The 18,411-nt window shown below is 40.7% G+C and overlaps 2 protein-coding genes across 4 annotated transcripts in view; one reads left to right on the top strand and one right to left on the bottom strand.

Moving 5' to 3' along the window:
* Positions 1-9,930: 9,930 nt before the first annotated feature.
* Positions 9,931-18,411, top strand: part of SPATA6L (spermatogenesis associated 6 like) — a gene marked incomplete at both ends in the record, with an annotated part of 45,873 nt that continues 37,392 nt past the window's right edge. Inside the window, 3 exons of one of the 3 annotated variants that reach the window (XM_082842545.1) lie at positions 9,931-9,975; positions 14,152-14,289; positions 17,968-18,016. In XM_082842545.1, coding sequence (XP_082698671.1) covers positions 9,937-9,975; positions 14,152-14,289; positions 17,968-18,016 — 226 coding nt within the window. The remainder of the gene's footprint in view (positions 9,976-14,151; positions 14,290-17,967; positions 18,017-18,411) is intronic. The other 2 variants (XM_082842543.1, XM_082842544.1) reach the window with 2 other exon arrangements.
* On the bottom strand, positions 10,944-13,865 carry PLPP6 (phospholipid phosphatase 6). Its single transcript, XM_082842546.1, has one exon. The coding sequence runs from the start codon at positions 13,821-13,823 to the stop codon at positions 12,948-12,950; it is 876 nt and encodes a 291-aa protein (XP_082698672.1). The 5' UTR covers positions 13,824-13,865; the 3' UTR covers positions 10,944-12,947.

The following is an 18,411-nucleotide window of genomic DNA, read 5'->3' as shown; positions in this document are numbered from 1 at the left end:
GTAAAAACTGCAATTCATTCCTGTACTCGTTACTGATACGTAAACCAGTTTCTGAAGCGGGGGTGAGGGTGGCGGCAGTTGAAGTGGAGAGAAGTTTTAAAAACAGAGACAACTTTTCTCTCGTTCTGAGTTACGAGCAACGAGGATTCTGCGAAACTTGGCTGGGAAGAAGAGTATGCCAAAGATAGAGTACTGGAAGGAGCAGGACTTTAGAAAACACAGTACCATATAAACAATGGAATATTACCCAGCCATAAAAAGAAACGAAATTGGGTCATTTGTTGAGACGTGGATGGATCTAGAGACTGTCATACAGAGTGAAGTAAGTCAGAAAGAGAAAAACAAATATCGTATATTAACGCGTATATGTGGAACCTAGAAAAATGGTACAGATGAACCGGTTTGCAGGGCAGAAATTGAGACACAGATGTAGAGAACAAACATATGGACACCAGGGGGGGGAAGTGGTGGTGGGGGGCTGTGGTGGTGTGATGAATTGGGCGTTTGGGATTGACATGTATACACTGATGTGTATAAAATGGATGACTAATAAGAACCTGCTGTGTAAAATAAAAGTTCAAAAATTATAAAAAAAATACAGTACCACTAATAGCGGATGTGTAGGAAGGGCTTCAGTGTATTTCTACGTATCTCGTTTAAATCGTAAAGATTTGTGCTCTCATTATCCCCTTTTTTGAGAAGAAGAAATAGACCCCATTATGCCTAACGTCACACATTTTAAGGGGAAGAGGTAGGATCAGCCCAGGGCGTATGACTTCAAAACGTGCACGTTTAACAATCAGGCATTGCTGCCCTACTCATAATTAGAGACCTAAATAAAAATAACGAGACGCCGTTTTTTCAATCTTTTGAAGTTTGTCAATACCGAGTGTAGGCAAGGTGTGAGGAGATGCTGTTAGAATGTCATTTGGGTAACCTTTTGGGTGGGGTAACCTGACAGTATCAGAGGTTTAAGTGCTTTGATTCGGCAATTTAACTACCAGGAAATTATCCAACAGTTATTTTTGCACCAATAACTAGTGATTTATCCGCAAAGGTGTTTATTGCAGCTTTTTTCTTTTTTCTTTTTTTTGTGGCAAGGAACAAAAAGCAGAAAGTATATATAACTGTGCTGATATAGAAATATCTCCAAAATGTGAGTAAAAAAAGGCAACTTACTTTCTTATATGTATATTTATATAGCTATACGTGTCTATCGAGAGACAGTAATCCAGTTTGTGTAAAAACAGTTCTGTGTGTGTGTGTGTGTACATGTGATAGAAAATTCCTGGAAAGTAAACAAGAATTATTAATGATTACTCCTAGTGGGTAAGGCTGGGGAGGAAAGTTTCTAAGCATCTTTACTTTCTATTTTTTTTTTAATTGCTGTACCCCGCAGCATGTGGGATCTTAGTTCCCAGACCAGGGATCGAACACATGCCCCTTGTATTGGAAGTGGGGAGTCATAACCACCGGACTGCCAAGGAAGTCACTGAGCATCTTTACTTTCTACTCTTAGTTTTCCTGTATTATGCTGTTCCAGTATTTTCCAGTGACTATACGTTATACCTTAGTAACTAATTACAAATAAAAGTTGAGGAGCACTGTGCCTGAACCTTTTGAGTTTAAGAGTGAAAGCCATAGGAGAAAACATGACAGCAGCTAAAGCAGGAAGGGAGAGGAGCCAAAAACAGCTTTATTCACTTGTGGCTTTTTACTACTTGAAGAACATTTCTCAGAAACTTCCAGTGACTTCCCCTTATATATTATTGGCCAGAACTGGCTTAAATAAATTGATTCATTCCCTGGACCTAAATGCATTGCCACCCGCACAAAACCGGGATTCCATTGGCAAGGAAGAAGAGCTTATGGCTCTTAGGGAGGCAATCACATTGTCTTCCATAACTGTTTAAGTTCTTCCATAACTGTGCCATCTAGTGCCAGCCTAACTCCTGAGTGTCATTTCTTAACTTCCTCTACCCCCTGCCCAGTTTTCTCTTAGTATGCTCGTTGGCCTCCTTTCAGTTCCTCAAACATATCGATTTCTTTCCTGACTCATGGCCCTTTACATTTGTTGCTCCTTTTGCCTGGGTGTCTTTTCTCTTTGTTCTTTAAAAGTCTTGTTAGTGGTCATGCTTTTCTTTTTAGGTCTTAGATCAACTGTCATACCCTTAAAGAGGCTGACCTGACCACTGGGTCTAAATTAGGTTCTTCTTCCCTCTAACGTGTAACTTTCTATCTCACCCCCCTGGATATTTCCTCCCTAGCATTTATCATACTGTTATTATCTATGTTCACCTATTTATTTTATTTCTTACTTCACTAGAATGTAAGGTCCACAAGGGCATAGATTGTTTCTTGTTCACTCTTATGCCTTCATGGTCCAGAACGGTACCTAGCACATAGTAGGTACTCAATAATATGTGTTGAATTGATGAATAGGGAACAAATGAATGGAAACAAGGATAAAAGGAAAGGTGTAGGATTACACACAGACAGAAGAGGGTAAAACGGGAATGGGAAGAGTTATATTTTGGTAGGAGAAGAAAGGGTGGATATAATGACATCAGAAGTAGCCTCATCTTAGCCATGGCCGACTTTGGGGCCTGAATCCTGTGCCCAAGTACAGTGGACACTTTTTACGAGTCTTGGAACTAAGTCATACTCTTTTCTGCTTTCTTATATCGGATAATATAATTCCTTGGAAATTGCTTTGAGTCATAGTTATCCTACTACTCCCATGGACATAGAACTAGCCAGCTGAAATGCAAAGGAGCAAATTAATTTTTCCTGAAGAGAAATTACTTTAAAATGGAAGGATATGCACTGTGTATGTAGTCCAGAATGCCCAAGGGCAGTCCTTGTGGAAGGTTTTGTGTGGTATCATTAAGTAAGTATTGAGCCTACAAAAGCCAGTCAGTCAAAGCAGAAGCCAAAGAGTAACATGAGTTTGACTCATGACCTCTAATATAGTTTGTGAAATAGATTTCATGTGTGGGTCCAGATCCCAAATGACTTCAAGATTGTTAAAAGCTGTTCAACTGCAAGTTAATTCCTTCCCTGGAAGCATTCCTGATACTTGGGGAAAATTCTCAAGAAGTATGTATGCTTAAAGAAATAAGCAAATTGCCAGCTCCTGTTTTGGATATTCATGCAGAGACCACAGTTATTATAATACACTGCTGCTTTTTTGAATTACTTGTAAAGTATTACACACCACAATAATTTTCTTCTGTTATCTGAATTTGAGTTGAATAGATCCACCATATTTTTTCTTTAAATGTACGTAAGACTTTTTTTTTTTTTTTTTTGGCTGCATTGGGTCTTTGTTGCTGTGTGCGGGCTTTCTCTAGTTGCAGCGAGCAGGGTCTACTCTTCGTTGCAGTGGGCGGGCTTCTCATTGCGGTGGCTTCTCTTGTTGTGGAGCACGGCACACTGGCTTCAGTAGTTGTGGCTTGCGGGCTCTAGAGTGCAGGCTCAGTAGTTGTGGCACATGGGCTTAGTTGCCCGTAGCATGTGGGATCTTACCGGACCAGGGATCGAACCCATGTCCCCTGCATTGGCAGATGGATTCTTAACCACTGCGCCACCAGGGAAGTCCCAAACGTATGTAGGACTTCTGTCAAAGAAATTCATAGTGATGCCACCAAGAATCCTCTTGATGGGCTATCTGAAGACAGAATGAGGTTTACATAAGGATATGATTACTTTTCTTATTTAAGTATGTGTTAAAGATTTTAAAATTGTTATTATAAATATTTTTAAATACACAAAAGTATATTATTATAGTAAACTCCATATGTCCATCACCCAGATCAACAATTATCAAGATTTTGCTACATTTCCTTTATCTATTTCTTTTATTAATTTGCTGGAGTATTTGGAAACAAAATCTTAGGCGTTAGATCATTTCTGCTACATACTTCAATATGCATCTCTAAACAATGTTGATATTTGTCTTCCATAAACACAGGGACATTATCATACCTATCAAAATTAATTAATTTTGATTAATTAATTAATTGCTTGGTGTTATCTAATACCCAAACCATAATCAAATTTCCCTAAGAGTGTTAAATATTCTGTTTAAGTTGGTTTGTCTGAATCAGGGTTCAAACAAAGTCCATATATTATATTTGGTTGTCAGGGCTTGTATCTTTTAATCTAGAACATTTCTCCTCCCCCCCTTCCTTTTTTTTTTTTTTTTTTAATTTGCAGGGTTTGACTTGTTGCAGGCTAACTGGGTTAGTTGTCCTATAGAATGTTTCACATTCTAGATATGTCTGTTTGCTGTCTTGTGGTGTCATCAACATGTTTCTCTATCCTCTAGGAAGTGAAATTAGCTCTAGAACAACACTGTTCAATAGATGTTTCTGTGATGATGGAAATATTCTACTTGCACTATCCAGTACAGTAGCCACTAGCCATTGTGGCTATTGAGCACTTTACAGGTGACTCATGTGAGTGAGGAAATGAATTTTAAATTTTATTTAGTTTTAGTTAATTTAAATTTAAATAGCCATATGTGGCTACCTTACTAGATCATGCAGCTCTAGTGGCTCAGGTTAAACTTCAACTTTCTTGGCAAAAGTGCTTCATAGGTGCTTCCTATGAATCACATATGAAGAAGACATGTGATGTCACCTTTAGTGATGTTAAGATTGATCAGTGGGTTCATATGGTGACACCCTGATCCCTCTAATATGGAGTTCCCCCAAAGGATATGATTTTAACATTAAGATTTTAAAAAAATATAAACTTCATCTTTATGCAGTTTTTGAGAACCAAGGAAAGAGCCCAAAATAGCTCATTGAGCTCTTTTATACATTTATAGTAAAAGTCAGAGAGGTAAACTTTTCTCATCAGACTCTAAGGAAACTATACTGTTAAAGAACATTTCAGAGAAAGACTTTGAAGAAGGCCAAACATAAAACACAATTAGTTCCTGAGTCTTGAGGCTGGGTCTACACTTAAAAAAAAAAAATCAGTAATCTGCCATTGCTTTAGGGCGGAAATAATCCAGATTGTTTCAGGTACTTCAGGTTCCCCTGCACCGAGGCATTTCTCCCAAATCCTAATGAACAACTCGCTTTGGAAACTCAGTTTGCTGGTGTTATTCACATTTGCTAATGAATAATTCACTGGCACAAAAGATTGTAGGGCCTAACAAATGAGTCTGAGTCCAGACATAAAATAATGGCCTAGAACAGGACTTTGAAGATCTTTCTCACTTACTATTGAATCCAGCTGCCATTGGAGAGACAGCTGGCTCTAATAAGTGGGCATGAATGTGATGGAGAGAAGAGCCCCTCTTTCCTTATCTGCTCATTGTCAGGTAACATGGGTGGCCCTTCTTTTTGCTATAGCAGGGAACTGAGGGCAGGACAGTGGTTCCAAAACCTGATTTGACTAACTCTACCCCTTCCAGACTCCAATGAAAACTACAGGCTCTCTTCCCAGAAAAATGCACATATGCACATGCATGAAAGGTTTCCTATCATCTCAGGGCCTTTAGGATCCCTGACACATCCAGGGGTCACAGCATAAGACACCCTGCACTGGAAGCAAAAGTATCAGACACACTTGCGTGGATATTCTCACAGATGCGGTATACAGGATGGAGCTCCAATGCTGAAGAAGCCAGTTCCTGGTCCTTCCTATCCTCCCAGATTTATCCTTTCTATTATTTTATATTTTCTACTTGTTTTAATTCATTTTCCTTTTTAGACCAAATAATGCAAATACTTTGCAAAACTATTTTAAAAGTATCTAAGGCTATTCAATGAAAAGTAAGTTTTCTCTCTGTGTCTCTACTCCAGGTCCTTTCCCCAGAGGCATCCACCATTAGCAGTTTCTAGTTTCTTCTTTCAGAAATATTCTAAGCATATATGTCTATATTCTCTGTCTCTTCCAAATGGCAGCACAGTTTACACATTTTTGTTCCATGCTTTTTTTTTCTTAGCTCTATATTTTAGAGAGTTTTTACTGCTGGGACTTAGAGCTCTGCTTTATTCTTTTCCCATGCTGCATACTATTCCATCTTGAGGCTTAACCATAATTGATTTAATCTGACCATACTTAATGAACATTTAGATGGTTTCCAGTATTTTTTTAAACTACAAATATTGCTGCAGCATATGTTTTTTGTACTTGTGAAAGTATACCCATATATACCTATTCCTAGCAGTGGAATTCCTGAGTAAAATGAAAAATTTTGATAGATATTAACAAATTGCTCTCCAGAGAAGTTACATGTGATAAACAGAATAATGACCCCCAAAGATATCCATGCCCTAGTACCTGGAACCTGGGGACATGTTACCTTTCATGGCAAAGAGAAATTAACTTGAAGATGGAATTAAGGTTTCTAATCAGCTGACCTTAAAATAGGGAAATTATCCTGGATTATCTGGTGGACTCTATATGGTTACAAAGGTCCTTAAAAGAACCAGAGAGATGGTAGCATGAAAAGGAGTTGGTTCAATGTTGCTGGCTTTGAAGATGAAGGAAGGGAGCTATGAGTCAAGGAATGAAGGCAGACCCCTAGAAGCTGGAAAAGCAAGGAAATGGAAAAGATAAGGAATGCAGCCCTCACATTTTGCTTTTAAAGATCTCTGTTGGATTTCTGATCCACAAAATCAAAAATTATACATTTGTCTTATTTTAAGCCATTAAGTTTGTGGTAATTTGTTATAGTAGCCATAGAAAATTAATACACTTTATGTATTTACACTCCTACCAACAATGTATGAATGTATTTTCCCACATCCCTGCCATTAGTGATGCCTTTTTTTTAATATATTGTCCTCCCCTCATATGAATACTCCTTCCAATGTTATTTGAAAATAAATGTTTACAATTTAGTGTCCTGTATTTTTTTAGATAAAAGGAAAATCTCAGCTATAATTATCTGTAATATTTTGTTCTTTTCTCATTATAATTAACTCTTTGGAAAATCCCCATCTGGGACATGTGCCATTTTCTTGGCAGTGGCCAGGATGTGAGCAGTATGCGTGACTGATGTGTCATTTCTGCAATGCTGTTGTCACTGCTGATCAGCCTACACTGCAGAAATACTCTGGGACTAAGAGTTGTTTAATGAGATTTGTTTTCTGCCACCTACACAGGTAATAAAGCCTACACAGGTACCTACACAGGTAATAAAGCCTACACAGGTACCTACACAGGTAATAAAGCCAGTGTCTGTAAGTGGTGATAGTCCAATGGCTTTGCTTGACCTCCAGTGGAGGTGGCAGCCTCAATCTTTGCAAGATGGGCCAGAGGCATTGTATATGTAGCAACTTCCGCATCTCCCTGGCAGCTGAGTGCCTCAGGTGACTGGGGTGGGGGAAATTAACAGAGTGTAAATATTTCCTATCAACTCAGTTAATACACCCATGCCTGACTAGCAGAAGTAGCTTCTGCCTGGTCCTTTCTCATTTTGCATATTTAGTTTGCACTGTAGTGGTGGGACCTCCCCTTACCCATGTACATACATTAAACCCTATAGCCTGGCTTGACCATCTCTGAAATTAACATCTATTCAGGATAATTATTGAGCATCTACTCTGCTAGGTATTTAGGACACAAACTCTTAGCCATGCAGAGCTTACAGTTTATAGAGACAAATAGTAATCAACAATCGCAGGAGCAAATGTAAAACTGCTATTGTCACAGTTGCCAAAAAGAGGATATACATGTGTGTGTGTGTAAATAAATAGTAGTGAGATTCTACCTTGTCTGGGAAAGTATAAGAGAGGCTTGGGTGGGATATGTAAATCTGTATACATTTGCTAATCCATACCTACATTGGATGACACCCTAGGTAAAGGATATAGAGGGAGGAAAAGAAAGAACTAGAAACACTGCTTAGCCAGGGAGAGGAGGAAGAATGGCCAGAGAGTTGAAGGGAAACCAGAAAAGGGCTGTGCCCTAGGAGCCAAGCAAGGAGATTCCAGTTATATCAAGGAGAGTTAAGCAAGGAGAGTCCAGTTAAGGCTAGGAAGAGCATAGAATGGGACACTGTGTCTCGGAATCAGTAGGTTGTCTATGTTGCAATGGCAGAGACATGGTAGGGCACACCTGGATTCAAGTGTGGCTCCTTCCCTTTAGATGTGTGGCATTGGACAAAAGACTGTCTGGCTTCAGATTCTGCACCTGTAAATAAGAATAATAATATCTCCCTGAAAGAGTTACTGTGGGGATGAAGTTAATTAGCATATGCAATATCCCTACCATTTTGTAGGTTCTCAATAAAGATTGATTCCTCCCTTCCATTATGTCTGACCACTTATTTATGTTTTGGTTGTCACTATCCTTGATGTCTTAGCATTGGTGTTGATGACGTACTTGTAAGGGTCAAGGCAGGTCCTGTCCCTGTATATAAATGCATTAGTAAGGGTGCCAGCAAGTTGTTGTGAGCTGACAAGTCAGTGCTCTGGTTAGGGAGCCAAGCACCCACTGGTGTGCCTCTTGCTATGCTGACAGACAGATCATCGAGGATTGGATAAGGACATAGTACATCTTCCTTCATCACACTGAGTTTTTCCCTTTCAGGGAAAGGCACTCCAGTTACCAAAATTAATACCTAATTCTTGTCTCAGGACATCTTTCTGCACTCACGTTTCTGCAACTGCATAAATCTCCAATGCAAAATATTAGTAATAAATGACTAATTCCAATAAAATTTGTTTTGTTTAGAGACAGCATTGGCCCTCCCAGATTTTTCTGATTGGCTAGAAGCGGCCACTCCCTCCTTTATTCCTTCATTTTTGTCTGTTAAATACAGTGAATGGGAAAAAATGCAATTTCTTCTATTGGTTAAGAACTCTTGCCCTGCCTGCTACCTCTGACGGTTTTTACTGTGTAACCCTGGCTTTGGCAACTATGGTAACTACACACTGGGAGATAATGTAATTCATTGCTTCCCTTAAGTTAACTAAACCCCAGTAAAGAGACTGAAAAATATTTCTATTGGGACTAAAACAGGATACGTAACTTTTAAACCTCTTTAGGAATTGTCCTTGTTTTGTTTTGTTTTGTTTTGTGGTACGTGGGCCTCTCACTGTTGTGGCCTCTCCCGCTGCCGCGCAGGCTCCGCAGCATGTGGGATCCTCCTGGACCGGGGCACGAACCCGCATCCCCTGCATCGGCAGGTGGGCTCTCAACCACTGCGCCACCAGGGAAGCCCTGTCCTTGTATTTTTAATTAGCACACGTTTCATTTCTTATTGACAGTGGGCATGTTTTCTGAACCAAACATGAGGACGTAACATTTCATAAGCATGATTTTTATAAGCATGAGAATACCTTTAGGGACATACTACTATTTTAATTGTAATTGTTACAGAATTTCCAGGGCTTGGGGGTCGTATAGATACTAAAAATGGGCAGGGCTTAAATCGTAACGGAGCTATGATCACATTCGACTTTTAGAATTGACACTGTAAAATAAACATTTTAACATAGTGATTGGGGCCCTAAAGAGAGTGGATGGAAAGCCTGGTGGAAAGGAAGCTAGGGCTCTTAGCATCTCGTGATCCGGCCACCAGGGCATATACACTAGGACATTCTCTCCCGTTAGTGCACAGTCTGGAAGCCAGTGTCGTTCCAAGTGGAGCACAGGAGGCTCACACTCTGGCGGCGCCGGGGGCCTCGCAAGCGTTCCTTGGTGGAAGGTTGCGTGTTTTGAGTGTCCATAGCAACGCGACGCTTCAGCCTTCTGGAAGCCTTGGCTCCAGCTCGCGCAGTATGAGACCCGTACCGGTGGGAGGGACCTGGGTTGGTGGGAGAGTTGATGGGAGTTCAGTGGGGTGGGGAGCTGGGGAAACTACTGGGAACATTTGCTCCAAGGATTGAGTTAAACTAAGAAAAATCGGTCCAAGGCTCAGCGCAAAAGGATCTTTTCATTCCAGTCCTTTCGCCCACGTAGGGAACTATGCCTTTGGAGGTGGTGGTGGAACTGCATATCCGGGCGGTAAGAGAGATCGACGAACCTCTCCTCTTTGGCCCAAATCAGACTCTTTCCCCAGGGTTCTAAAATGGTTCTGGGTCGTTTTCACCACCCCTCACCCCACACACATCATTAATCCTACCTGTGTCCCTAAGATTCTCCACATCGGTCTTTTCTTACTTTCTAACCTTTAGTTCAATTCAACCTCTTCCCACCCCTCCCGCCCCGCCCCCCCGCCGTCCCGCCCCCAAGCCTGTTTCTTGGCTTTATCTGGAATTTTTCTGTTCTTTTAAAATAACCTTGCATTAAGTCCAAGAAGGATTTTATTTTCTTTTCCGGGATACAGATTTGTGAAGATTAAAAAGCCCCTTTAAATAACCAGGGAAGATTTTAATTTCAGAAAGCCAGGTCACTTCCCTGATAATTTGCCACCTCTATAAACCAATCAAGTATTTTCTAAGACACTTCCCCTACAGATGGCTCTGGCTTGCTAATTCCAAAAGGGATCAATCAACAGCTGTTTAATAATTATCCACTGAATCCTGCTTATGTGAGGTGCTGTGGCAGAGTGACTCCATTGTTCCTGTTTGGGGTCAGTTATTCCTTATTTCAGCTTCCATTTTCCAACCCTTCCATGTGTAGTTGGTGACAGACTGTCAGGCAGCTTTGCCTGAAAGCTATAAGGAGCTTCTCTACTGGCCAGGTTTATAAGCAGAACACCAACAGTTTACGGCTGTGGAAAATCTGGTTAGCCTCCATACAAGTGACAGATGCTGTGATTTCATCCTAAGTGCAGCTCTGAAACAAAGATGGAAATCTCCTGGATTTGACCGATTTTGCTGACAGCAAATAGTACCAGACTATATCATTTGTGCTATATCAACTGTGACCTCTCACAATTGTGCAGTAAGATGAAGGAATTCTTGAGACGTAGAGTGATAAATCTGTCTTCCTACTCATTAAGGCAAAAATTAAACAAGTTTTCATCTCACTTCATTCAACATTACTGGTTAATTTTATTTTGATTTTTAAATGGTATTCTTCAGTGTACAGTTAATTAACAGTGGAATCAGTTTTTTTTACTCTACAGTACTTACGATGCTTCAAAAAAATCAGGTGAATTGATCTGTGCTTTAAAAGCCAGCAAACTCAGGCCCCAGCAACCAAGATAGGGAATTCCAGAAAAATAACCAGAAAGGAGGTGAGCCTAATTTTGATCTCCCAGTATTCAGACTTGTAGATGCTGCAAGAGGAAAAACTGCTTCCAAATATCTGGCCTGAATATTGCTGCAATTAAAATAAAGGATCTCTTTAAGTCTAAACAATAAAGGAAACCACTTAGAGTGTCATAGTTTGGCTGATTCAGGAAGTGAAGATGTAGTCTGTGTTCAGGATGTTGTGGAAATGCAAATAATTTTGCTTCATTTTGAAAAGTAGCTATTCCTTTTTCAGTGTTCCTCTCACGCTCAGAAAGTTCACACTTCCACCCAATCAGAGCCTACCTGTCACAGCCATTCTCTGGATTCCTATGTACATCTCTATATGACAGATCAAATGCCATAATCCTTTCTATTTATAAATGTCAAAATAATTGGTTGTTAAGATTATCTAAATACACCAGTTCCATAGGTAATTTAAAGGTTCATATTTTCAGGCAGAGCAGCATTTAAAGCACACACCCTCTTCCATCTTTCCTGATCAAAGAATAATGAGCAGAGTCCACCCTGCATTTGGAGGTTTTTGGTCTTGTGATTCGGGGAGGCACCATCGATAAACTGCTTTAATTGTGAGGGTCAATATAAATGGAAATTTAGGAGTTATACTTTGTGCCTGGTATAGCAGTAGGCTCCACTTGATGAATTGCAAGTTAAATACTGTTACCTAAAGTGTGCTGTATACAGGGAAATGGAATTACATATGAAAAATATAATATACAGGGTCATCCTTGTGGTATATATTTGAAAGCTTATGCTGTTGCATTGCAAAGAATCAAGTTATTTTTCCATTTTATTACCTCATTAAAGAAGCATTATTCTTTATTCAGTAGAGATGGTAGGCAGCAGGGCCCATCTTCTTCCATGTTGGTCCACTGACAAAGTATGTAGTGAGCCTACCCCCAGACTCTCAGTTCCTTTGATCTCCTCAGCAGCTTCGCTTTTCTGTCCTCTGTCATGCCGTGCTATTTGCTGTCAACAGAATTAAGCATGAGGCCATAGTCCCATCTTTCCTTTTCTATGGGCACTGTCCATATGCCCGCCTTTAAGTGTTTCTTCTTCAGGTAAGTTCTTGGTTTGTTCTCTGAATGCAGAAAAACAATTAGTGGGAAATAAATATCTTTTTAAAGATCTTTTGAGGAGGTAGAGGAAAAGGAGAGAAAGATATGTACTATAATCTCTCTTCTCACTACCTGATGCGCAAAGATATAAGAGACAAAACTAAGAAAGCATACCAAGAAAATTAGGATTAAGAATAAATCTTCCCAACTGTGGTAACAGATCTTCAGAGGATAAATTAGAATAACCTATGTCTTAGACTCTTAAAGTACTGTTTAAAATCTACCTCAGGAAAAGAACTAGGATTAGTATGTGGCTCATCTGCCTGTATATTTACAGAATGAAGGTGATTTGTTTTTTCAAAGTTCAGTTTACAAGTGATATGTTGACTTACAGGATTACACAAAACAAAATTTTCTGATGTCAACTTTTAAAAAGCAGCATTATAATCACCTCAACTTGGTTTCTTTGCAGTTGTCCTGGAGATATAAAAAGTTGTTGAATAGGTATATAATGGGGGGGGTTGCTTTCTATAATATGGCTGTCATCAGTAATGGTCAGCACTGTGCTCTAGCCTAGCAACCCGTCAAGATTGTAGGACACCTGAAATCCCAAAAGGAAGCCTGAAATCCTTAGGGGGGCAAGCAGGATGGCTGCTGGTTTATGTCAGCATCGTCACGTGTAGAAACTTTCAGATCTGGTGCCATAACAAATGAGATGGTGTCATGGTTGGTTCCACAGTACAAAGAGGACTGGAGCATTGTGCGGTGAAAGCCAGCAATAGTCCACGATGCTGTACTGCATGTAGCCCAGAAAAAAGCCAAAAGCCACGTCGGTGACATTGTGCCGCCCCAGCATGACCCTGGAGAGGCCCAAGATGAAGGCCCACAGTACCACGAGCACCCTCAGTGGAATGGCCAGCACTAGGTGGTTCAGGATGAACCGTGAGACCAGGGCAGCCCTGGTAGCATGGCCCGAAGGGAAGGAGTACTTGTCCACCGAAAGGGTGAAAAACATGTCCATCTGGTTGTGGGCCGGGCGGCGCCTGCGGACCAGCCCCTTGATCAGGGCCACCAGAAGCAGGTCCAACAGCAGGGAGAAGAGCAGGTTCATCAGCACCTCTCGCCCGGCCCAGCTGTCGCTCCTGGACAGGCAGTAGAGGGTGCCCAGCAGCCAGGGGATGCCGTGTCCCGAGATCTCCAGCAATTTCATAAGGGGCCGCACGCTGCCCCAGGATGAGCTCTCCCCCGCACACACCCCCAGCTTCTTAGACAGCCACAGGTCGATGGCCAGCAGGGAGCGCAGGGCGATGCCCAGGAAGGACGGGTTCAGGTCCATGCGGTCCTCCTCGGGCAGCGGGGACGGGAGCGCCAGCGAGGAGCCCGCCCCGGCCAGGGGGAACGAGCCGCGGCGGTGCACTGGGCTCTCGGACGCGCGGAGCCGGGCGCAGGTGGGGTCGGTGCCCGGCGCGCGGCTGCTGAGCAGGGACTGGAACTCGAACCTGCCGCCGCCGCCGCCGCCATGGGCCGGGCTGCCGCTGCTGCTCGGGGCGCAGGCGGCCAGCGGGCGTCCCTCGGCGTTCCTCCGGGGGCTCGGCATCGCGGCGGGCGGCCCGGACCGCAGGACCCGGCCAGCCTAAGAAGCAGCTTCCCGGCCCTGCAGCCTCTTCCGCTTCCGCACTGCCATCCTGGAGGGGCGGGGAGAGGAGCCAGCGAGAGGACGATTGTGACACCTGGCGGAGACTTGGGAGGAAATTGAATTTCCAGTTTGAGCGAGGAGAGGAGAGGGGAGGGTAGTGCTATGGGAGAGAGGTGAGGGTTACGGTGGTGGGGGAAATTTGATATTGTTTGTGGGAGGTTAGGGGAAATAGACCCTTTACAAAGCAAAAACGCAAACCCTGTTCTCTATTTTTTTCTTTGTTTTTAAGATTTCTTGCCCAGGGGTGTGCCTTCCTGGCAAGCAAGATGTGTTCCTTGGGGTTTACCTCCTGAATCAGTACCTGGAGACACACTGCTTTCCTTCCGTGTTCCCTATTATGATTCAGCGGAGCATGAGGTTTGAAAAGGTGATCTTGACTTTCTCATTGTTAAATAGAGAAATTCAAATTCTGTTGTCTGAGGATCATTTAGTGGTTCTTATAAAGAACACAGCTTTTATAAAGTTATTTTGTAAATTTTCTTTAAAAAAGAAATTACATGAAGGCACCTCAGCACAGTGCAGAATCATAGTTGGAGGACTTGCTTTTGCATCCCAGATCTGAGCCAAGTTCTGTCAAATTAGTGCTAAGTACCCTGGTAGATGTTTTCTATTTTTGGAACTCCCATGGCATTTTCTAACTGGAACAGAGAGCATTTTCTGAATGTTCTTGGAAGTGTTAGAGGCAGCTGTGTACATTCTGACAGAGATTATCAATAAACTAGCAGACCTTAGAAACAAACTTTTTTAGACTCAGAAAAATACCCCAGACTAACCAAATTAGTTAAATCCTGTATCTGAAATCCTGTAACAAAACAAGAAGGCTTTTTAGATTTACTGAGTTTCCTTAGGTCATATCTGGTTTATTTAGCTGCAGTGATAAAAGCTAGATTCCATTCCAGTGAATGTGATCATAATATAAGTAGCCAAAACATTACCAACCCTCTTCCCACTTTCATATTTAATGGAACATTAATTTCGTTACTATCCAATCACTGACAATCTCTTGAAGTTTTTGTTTTGGAATTTAGAGATTGAATCAGTTTTAACCTTGATAAGCCTATGATTTTTGTCCCAAAAAATATCACTGAGGTGGTTCTATTGGGGAGAGGATGAGAATTGGAAGGCTTCAGGGTAGGGCCTGTCACTTTTAAAGGTCTGGATGGTGGTGCCCTGAAAATGACCTGTCTATTTCAAACAGAGTAGCAGAGGAGATGAGGATTGATTTCTGAAAGGGCTAGGGCTGTGTGTAATATTTTTATAAATCACAGCCCATTAATTAATTTTTTACATCTTTATTGGAGTATAATTGCTTTATAGCGTTGTGTTAGTTTCTGCTGTATAACAAAGTGAATCAGCTATATGTATACATATATCCCCAGACGCCCTCCCTCCTGAGCCTCCCTCCCACCCTCCCTATCCCACCCCTCTAGGTGGTCACAAAGCACTTGATCTCCCTGTGCTTTGCAGGTGCTTCCCACTAGCTATCTATTTTACATTTGGTAGTGTATATATGTCCATGCCACTCTCTCACTTCGTCCCAGCTTCCCCTTCCCCAGCCCCCACCATGTCCTTAAGTCCATTCTCTATGTCTGTGTCTTTATTCCTGTCCTGCCACTAGGTTCATCAGTACCCTTTTTTTTTATGTTTCCCTTGTTTTATTTTTACCTCAATTAATGCACTTTATAGATGTGATAAAATATAAGTATTATGTAAGGAGTGGGGAGAGAACAAACTATAGCCACACAATTCTTAAAACATAGAAACACACATACAATAGGGCAACAACACCAAAAAATTCTCATCTGTTAAGTCAGTTATAATGTGCCTTATTACTTAATATTGATCATTACTTCCTTTGTGTATCATTAAATACACATTTATGGCATCATTTCCAAAGGCTTTGATCCCTTTCCAACATACATTTTAATCCAACCTCCATTGCTACCTTTGGTTTCTTTTCTTTTTTTTTTTTTAACATCTTTATTGGAATATAATTGTTTTACAATGTTGTGTTAGTTTCTGCTATATAACAAAGTGAATCAGCTATATGTATACATATATCCCCATATCCCCTCCCTCTTGCGTCTCCCTCCCACCCTCCCTATCCCACCCCTCTAGGTGGTCACAAAGTACCGAGCTGATCTCCCTGTACTATGTGGCTGCTTCCCACTATCTATTTTACATTTGGTAGTGTACATATGTCCATGCTACTCTCTCACTTCGTCCCAGCTTACCCTTCCCCCTCCCCGTGTCCTCAAGTCCATTCTCTACATCTGCATCTTTATTCCTCTCCTGCCCCTAGATTCATCAGAACCATTTTTATTTTTTTTTTAGATCCCATATATATGCATTAGCATACGGTATTTGTTTTTCTCTTTCTGAGCCAGCCTGTTAATTTAAATAGTCTTCCAAACTGGTTGGATAAGAGAGGAATAAATGGATATTACCTTGGAACATACAGTCCGAATCCAAAGGAACCTAGTTCTAACCATTTCAATGTTGGTCATGGTTAAAAAGTGGGTGGTGAAAATCCAGTCTATTTTTTTCCCCCAAGAATTTCCTTATTAGTTTTATCAATTGTAAATTTGCTTTTCTAGAAGACTTTAAAAATCTTTTTATAAGAAGCCCAAGGATGTAAAATTGTAGAAGCTGTAAATCAATCTGTAAATGACCTTGGAGGTCACCTAGTCCAAGCTCCCTGACTTGCAGAAGAGGAGAATGAGTGTCAGAGTCACACTCTAGATGTCACAAAGCTGTGTATTTGAGATTACTAGATATCACAGACCATTTTTCATTTTATAAAGTACAATTAAATAAATGCTTTATTTTAAATTTTGAAAAGTTGCCTTCTTGTGTGAGCTGTTTGAGTTCATATTCAAGCTTTCTACCAGTTGGCTCTAGCTTTCTTGTATCTTTTCCATTCTCTAGCTGCAAATACTTGAAGGGAGTAGCGAAAACACTTTCTCCTCCTTGGACCTTCTGTATAATTCAGAATTCAATGTTCTAAAGCATTCAGATAAACAAGAAATTACTCATAAAGAGTGTATGAGCCATTGTGTTTGAGCAGTTCATGTTGATCATTTATTCCCCACGATCATCCTTGAGAAAATTCTTAGACATGGATGAAGAGAAGGGATGAACTAATATTACTGGAATAATTTTGGGAAAATCCCCAGCTCACTCACATTTGCTTGTTAAATCCAAGTCAGTAAGACAGAAATGGATTACAGGGGACAGCCTCCAGTTTTGTGGTTAAAGCAGACCTGGTTTTGGATCAAGAGCAGATTTTAATCATGCTAAGGTTAAACACCGTTTAAATCAGAAATTTAATGCCTGAAAACAAACTCTGCTGAAAACTTGTGTTTCTTACAGGGTTCTAGAGTTCAGGGAGAGGGTCATGTTATGCCTTTACCTCAGTCCCCTAGGCCCTTTTATCTCAAGGACAAAATAAACATATTTGGCTGTGGGTAGACAGGTATCACAGTGTTTTTCTTGTGCTTCATGATACACCTAAAACTTATGAGGCGCTCTCTCTTGTTATTTTTGGATTCTGTGGGAGTCTAGCTATGAGTACTTAGCTTTTCTTTTGTGTTGCACATAGAATTTTTATTTATGTTCCTTTTTAGCACGACCAATGGCTTGGGAAGAGAAGTCATTTATTCAGTTAACATGTAATAAGTATCTGTTGTATTCAGGATGTTTTTTTAGGTACTCAAACAAGACTCTTTCAGGTAGATGCCAGATGTGCTTTTAGCAACAAACTGTGGGGCTAGGTCAAGTAGATGACGTTTTGAACATGTGGTAGATTCAGCTAACTTAAATTTTCCTTGTACTTGGTGTTGTGTTACTTCTCATTCATTTATTCTATAGTCATTTGTTGAACTTTTAACCACATACCTGTTAAAGGTACTCCTGTTGAATCCTAAAATATTATATGGCTAGATTTGACATGTGTTAATTATTTGGAAGAATATGATCTAGATTTTCTATAAGTATATATTAATAAAACTTTGAAGATTTATTTTCCCCATTTTTTTTCCTGCAGGTATTTGAAAATGCAACAGATCCTGGAGCTGTAGCAGACATTTTAGAAAGTAGGTACTCCCCCCTTCACCCCCAACAAAAGAGAGAGAGACTATTGTGTATATGTAATTCACAGATATAAAATTCTATTTTCTAAGTTGTGATACTTCCACATTTACCCCATATTTATGTTCAAGATAGCCTGTGTAAAATTTCAATCATGTCATTGATTCAATTACAAACCCTTTTCTAGATATGTATGGCATTTACTGGATGGTATGATTCTGTTTGTTTTATTACAATTAAATGGTTTTTGTATCTTAACAGAGTTGTTTAACCATCACCATAATCAATTTTAGAACATTTTCATCACCATGGAAAGAAACCCTATACCCATTCTTCCTCATCCCTTCCAGCCCTAGGAAACTACTGACTAATCTTTCTGCCTCTATAGATTTGCATATTC

This window comes from Leucopleurus acutus, assembly GCF_964270905.1.
Source record: "Leucopleurus acutus genome assembly, chromosome: 7".
Classification (NCBI taxonomy): Eukaryota; Metazoa; Chordata; class Mammalia; order Artiodactyla; family Delphinidae; genus Leucopleurus; species Leucopleurus acutus.
Note: the sequence above shows the minus strand (reverse complement) of the source record. Positions and strands in the feature narration are given on the sequence as shown.